At 36.9% G+C, this 6,000-nt stretch overlaps 1 protein-coding gene and 1 pseudogene across 1 annotated transcript; one reads left to right on the top strand and one right to left on the bottom strand.

Annotated features, from left to right (window-relative positions):
- Positions 1-1,623: 1,623 nt before the first annotated feature.
- On the top strand, positions 1,624-2,900 carry LOC131676304 (uncharacterized). Its single transcript, XM_058955419.1, has one exon. The coding sequence runs from the start codon at positions 1,677-1,679 to the stop codon at positions 2,733-2,735; it is 1,059 nt and encodes a 352-aa protein (XP_058811402.1). The 5' UTR covers positions 1,624-1,676; the 3' UTR covers positions 2,736-2,900.
- Positions 2,901-2,933: 33 nt separating this feature from the next.
- Positions 2,934-4,107, bottom strand: LOC131695413 (uncharacterized; annotated as a pseudogene).
- Positions 4,108-6,000: the final 1,893 nt, after the last annotated feature.

The following is a 6,000-nucleotide window of genomic DNA, read 5'->3' as shown; positions in this document are numbered from 1 at the left end:
TTTTCACATATAAACTCGCGTTTAGAACGTGTGTAATTGATGGTTGCAAAAAGGACAATCCTGAAGAGGAAGTATGGTTTCGCTCGGTTCAATCGTAGGGAAATGTACAATACTAAATGTACTGAAGTAGACCGACTTGGTATCAAACCAAATTTTCCAAACCCAAGCATGTAAACGTAAGAAACATTTGGTTTGCTCCTGTGGAATCTACTGACACTCACTTCAGATATCATATTTTTTCACCTATAAAAACAAAACTTTAATTTTTTACAAATTACATTTTTCAAATATGCATTGAAATAGCATACAATTTCACCCTATTATTTATGATAAGAAAGCCAAATTCAACATGTTTTAAACTTGTATCAGGGGGTGGGAGTACGGGTAAAGGGTTTCAGTATGAAAAAAACACTTTTTTGCGATTTTTTTTAGAAATTTAACTGAAGCGAATCGAGCAAAATTTTTGAAAAATTATCTCGAAGACTCAACGTAGGGGTTAGGTATTTTTTACATAGAATGTATATGCAAAGATTGAAATAAATCGGTTCAGTAGTCTTTAAATGGCAGTTAACACTTCAAGTCGTGTTTCTTCAAAGACGTTCTACGAAAAGCTTCACCTCCGACTCGCTTGTTGATATTTTTGCATAGAAAAATTACAGCATGAAATGAAATATTATAATGTATAAGTTTTGATTAATTCACTTCACTCAAATTTCTAAAAAATCGCAAAAAGTGTTTTCTTTATACCGAAACCCTTACCGCCCCCCCCCCCTTGAGTCGTATAGGCCTTAAAACCTTTCAAGTCTAGAAGCTTTTTTGTATGCATAAACTCTCGATGCACAAAATATTTCACAAATTTGAAATAAAAACCATTTTTTCTGCAAAAATCTTTTGGAATGCTCGTTGTTTCCATGGGTATGAAGCATAGCATTGGCAATGCTTTACTTATTTTGTCCGCGTATCCGGTTCAAACGATAGAAAACATTATGTCACGCAATGAATATTTAATTGTGATTCCTATAATACATTACATTTTCTCATATTTGCTCTTAAAATTGTGAATTAAATATTTAAAATAAATCAATCTATCCGCTCCATATACATTATATGCAACTGTCATTTTTGCCTGCCCAACGGCTCACCAATACATATGCGCTCTGCAAGCACCCTATACAACATCAGCCAGCAGACTTTCAGCAATTGTCAGTGGAGCCGGAATACGAACTGGAACCAGCCAGAATTGCGGTTCATTTCCGGCTGAGCTTAACTGGGCGGTATATAAGGAACTTGTGAGCAAACTTGGATGCAATAGTGATTCACGTACGAAAAATTGAGTGCGATGTTGTTTTTCGCATTTTTATTCGAATGTGTACACAGATTTTCCCGAAAAAAATTACTAGCCTGTTTTCTATGAAGCAGAGCCTATTTTGACAACCGATGCTTATGGCAGCTTGATTACAATATGCCCTTATTATGACTAGCTTGGTCAGTAAAATCTTGCTAAAACTTGGTAGTTGAAATTATTTTTCAGGGAAAGATAAGGGGCCGTACACAAATGACGTAGCTTTTTTTTGGCGATTTTTTATATATATTATATTCTGATCTGAATAAATAATATTTAAATTTCAAGATAAAAGCAAGTGATAATTAATCGTTAGCTAAATAGTGGTATAAATATGGCCAATGTCATCATTCATGCAGTCCAACGACAGCATGCAGTACCAAACACCGTGTATCATGCCCTTTATGCACATTATTATTTGGGAATGAGCAAAAAAGATATTGCTACAATTTACGGCAAGAGCTTGTCCACAATTTATTCGTGGTTAAGAAAGTTCGAAAATGAGGGTGTCTACCAACGGAAAAAGCGGATCCAAATCTACAAGAAGTTCAACGCGGAAATGAGATTATGGTTAGTGCAATTGTACCAGGAGCATCCTTTGCTATTTTTGGACGAAGCTAAGGAGAAGTTTCAGAAGCACTTTCAAATAAGCATAAGTGTTTCCTCGGTTTGTTTCATTCTGCATGAAGCTGGACTCTCGTGGAAGACGGTCGAAAGAAGGGCAATTCAAATACGGGAGGCAGAGATTGTTAGATTCATGCAAGAGCTTCTGGCTATTCCGTGGGACATTTATAATTTGGTGTTCTTGGACGAAGTGAGTTTTGACAACAGGGATATGTTACGCCGTAAGGGATATGGTGTTGTGGGGCAAAAAGTTATTTACAGTGGTGAATTTTGCCGCAGACCACGTTTATCTTTCTTGTGTTTCTTGGGATCAGACGGAAATTTGGATAGCTTTTGGACGGATGGAACGTTTAACCGCACTAAATTTTTTGACTGCGCTCGCGAGTTCGCACTGCGAAATCCGAAAGTCTATCAATATTCAGGATTCCATTCAGTTTGGATAATGGATGGTGCAAGAATTCACTGCGATGCTAACATTATTAGATATCTGCGATCAATAGGCATAATACCAATATTCCTTCCGGCGTACTGTCCCTTCTTCAATCCCATAGAAATAGTTTTCGGTCTTATCAAAAAACGCTTGCAACGAACACGACAAGAGAATACACCAATTATAAATGACGTATGCGAAACTATAAACTATTTCAATCAATATTCCTGTGAAAGCCTGTTCGCTCATTGCGGTTACTATTACGGGGGAAATTTCTACCCAGAAAAAGGACTACAACAAGATCCAGCGAATATAGGTTTGCACATGATTCCTGAGTGATTGTGTTATACTATCTCACAATTTATACTACAATTCCAAAAATAGTTGGATTATTGGATTAAATACATAACTAATTTACTAAAATAACGTTGATTATTTATTGTTCAAAATAATATTAAAAAGAAAGTCAGTTTTCCAAGTGCTGCAGAAGCGCGCGAATCGGGTAAAGCATCAGTCCTATTCTGATGATGATATGAATTATGTGTGATCGATGTCCGGACAGTTTGTCACACTATCAGCTAAAACCTTACTTAGCTCTGACTCCACCGGACGCACTGCGGATTGCACAGCAACAATAATCTCCTCTGCTGATCTTCCCTTTGAAATAATTCCCTCCAGCTTCTGCGCAACATTTGACAAAATGGAAATCTCTGAAGTAACTCCGTTATATATTTCCTCAACGTCTTTTAACCAGCCCCCATTCACTACTTGTGCAACCGATGCACCACGATGAACGGATTGCAATCTTGCGGCTTCTGAAACACCTGTCCACCTGAAATATTTGGCGAGCTCCAATGGAGGCGAAGAAGCCTTCTTCATTTCCTCCTGTTTGTGCGCAACTGACGAGTGAATTGTAATAACCAAGAACTATGGTGGCCTTCCAATTCAGGATGACTCTGTTTTAACTCAGTGGCTAATTCCGCATCATCACGGGTGGAATGGGCTCCAGAACGATCGGGATTGTTTGGTGACATTAATTGTTTGAGGACCATCTGATACTGAGCGTTGGTCTCGACGTTTACGGAGTATGCATACATGAAAATTTTGATTTGCTTGTCTCTCCATGATGCAAGCAAAGGAGACGACATTGCAGAAGTAGTATACGCCTTCCTTTTCATCTGGTCTTGCAAAGTCACAAACTTTTCAATATCTTCACGGTCCGGTTTTGGCTTTTCAGCCCATTTCGGCCCATTGTTATCAAATTCTATTTCCCTCGATACATGCCTGGCAGCAAATTTCCAAATGCAATCCATCACGTCCTTTGGAGAATCTCCAACAACCGTTCTGGTTCCTACTACTCTGGGGTGCATTTGTCCACGGAATAAACGACGAAAGAATAAGCCTTCGAAGAAGTACAAATATTTCTCCTGAGCTACTTCCAGCATATTAACATCATCGTCTTTTGAGAGGTCAAGATCTTGAAATCCAACTGGGGGATCTTCAATTAAGTCATTCTGAACATGCAACGAGTCTTGGAAAGAAGGTGAAGAGGATTTCCATTGTTGAGTAGGAAAATCTTCAGTGTCCGTATCTTCAAGGCCTTCCAAATATTCCTCCTCCTCGTACCTGTTTGTAACAGTTCTGCATAAGTTATGAAGGAATTTGTATCTCGTAATGTAAATGTTACTTACTCGTTCTCGTTAGGTTCCATTTGTTATTAAACCTCACATATAAAGCAGCAAGAACCACCTACTGTAAATGAATAAAATAAACAAAACAATTTTCATCAATAAAACTATAGTTAATCTCATATTTTGCGTTGTCATGGTTATAGTCGACATGCTGCTAAAAATCAATCACTTTCTTATTTTTTTGAATCATGTGAGATCATGACAAATGAATATCATAATATAAAACTTTTAAATGCGATTGAATGGCTCTAATTTGATTTTTTTTTCCTTAAGAATCACAAAAAAATGGATTTGAATTATTTGTTTATAATCAACACATTTAACAAAGTCTACACTACATCAAGAAACTATGAACTTCGCTGGGGTAACGTATGCTGACGAGCGACAAGTCGCTTCTGATTTTTGTCTGCAGACACAATAATATATGCAGTTCGCGCGAGAAACTATATCGACACAGATCTTTCATTAGGGCCTAAGTCGCAATGTACTCAAATGGAGAAAAATCAGTTTCAATATTCGGCGATGCTTTTCTAAATGTAGTTTTTATTGTAGGTATAAATTACTTTATGACCATGTTTTTTCCGGAAGCATCTTTGGTTAAACCTTATGACAATATAACAAAGAATTTAATTCCTATGTGCTTTTAGTGGGTAGAAACTAAAAAAATGCTTACGCCCAATTTGCATCCCAGTCGTGATTTCGCCCTTCAGCAACCACCATTTGCGGAAGGGCTAAACCGTGTACATAATTTTCAGAAGGGCGCGGTAAATGGGCTAAACTGACTCTGTCTTGCTGGGTAGGGCTGGGTAAATGGGTGAGCTTGACAGTATACTTTTTAATAGGGCTCAGCAAATGGGCGCATAGAAACCCAATGTAAATGAAAGGGCGCGTGCATCTTTTCTTCGAATTTCATGAAAATATCGAAATATTCGAATGTTTATGTGCAACAACTATCGAGTAGACATGACCATAGTAGATATTGCTTATCATTTATATAATAGAACCGCCGTTTAAAGAATAATTTTGTGAATAATAACCGTACGCCCGGTTCTGTCAAAAAATGTAAGTTTAGCCTTTATGTTCCATGTGAGAAGTAGGGGCTAAGTCGAAATCTAGAAGAAAATGCATGTTTCGCCGTTTTGTTTTCTTTAATTATAAATCGAACTAAAAACCATTTTAATTAATTTTCACCTCAAGCTTGTAGTATTTTTGTCGCATAATGTCATAATAGCGAAAACACAGTTTGTTTACACTTGCGATTTAAGCCCTAATGAAAGATCTATGTCGATATAATAAAATCGAATAATATGACTGAAATGAAAAGAGTGCATAAGATGTGATGTGTATACTGAACGAATATGCCGTCTGAATGTAATATTGGCACCAACTAATCTGTCCTTGATGAGTGCTTAGGTTGTGTAATTTGTGGTCTGTGTTAGAGAAATTACTGATTAACTCAAGTAAACACAGTTGTACAAGTATAATTACAATACTGCTTGAACCCCCGAAGTTTATTAAATTTAAACAAAATTCAAATCACTTATAGTAAAAAATCGGGCTTTTAATGTTTAAATTTGACAATTTTAGAATTTTTGATAATTCATGCTCGCTTGCTAATTAAAAACTGTCTCAAATATTATCTCGCGACAGCAGGATTTTCACCGTTAAAATTTTCCACGGAGAGGAATTTTGAGAGATCGTCTTTAGTTACAACCGCCATGTTCTATTTTTTCAAGCATTACCAACGTGATACAAGTTTGTCCTTGCAGACAAACGTTCACTTTTGATAGCCCATCCTCCCCATGAGTCTACGTGGTTTATGAACGGCCCCTTATAGGTTTTGTGCGGCGCAAATGTGGTTTTAAACAATTTTCTCGTTAGTGGAGAAAAAAAAATTCACCCAAATTTTTCTC

Source organism: Topomyia yanbarensis, chromosome 1 (assembly GCF_030247195.1).
Source record: "Topomyia yanbarensis strain Yona2022 chromosome 1, ASM3024719v1, whole genome shotgun sequence".
Classification (NCBI taxonomy): domain Eukaryota; kingdom Metazoa; phylum Arthropoda; class Insecta; order Diptera; family Culicidae; genus Topomyia; species Topomyia yanbarensis.
The sequence above is the reverse complement of the archived record's forward strand: the minus strand, read 5'-3'. Positions and strand labels throughout refer to the sequence as shown.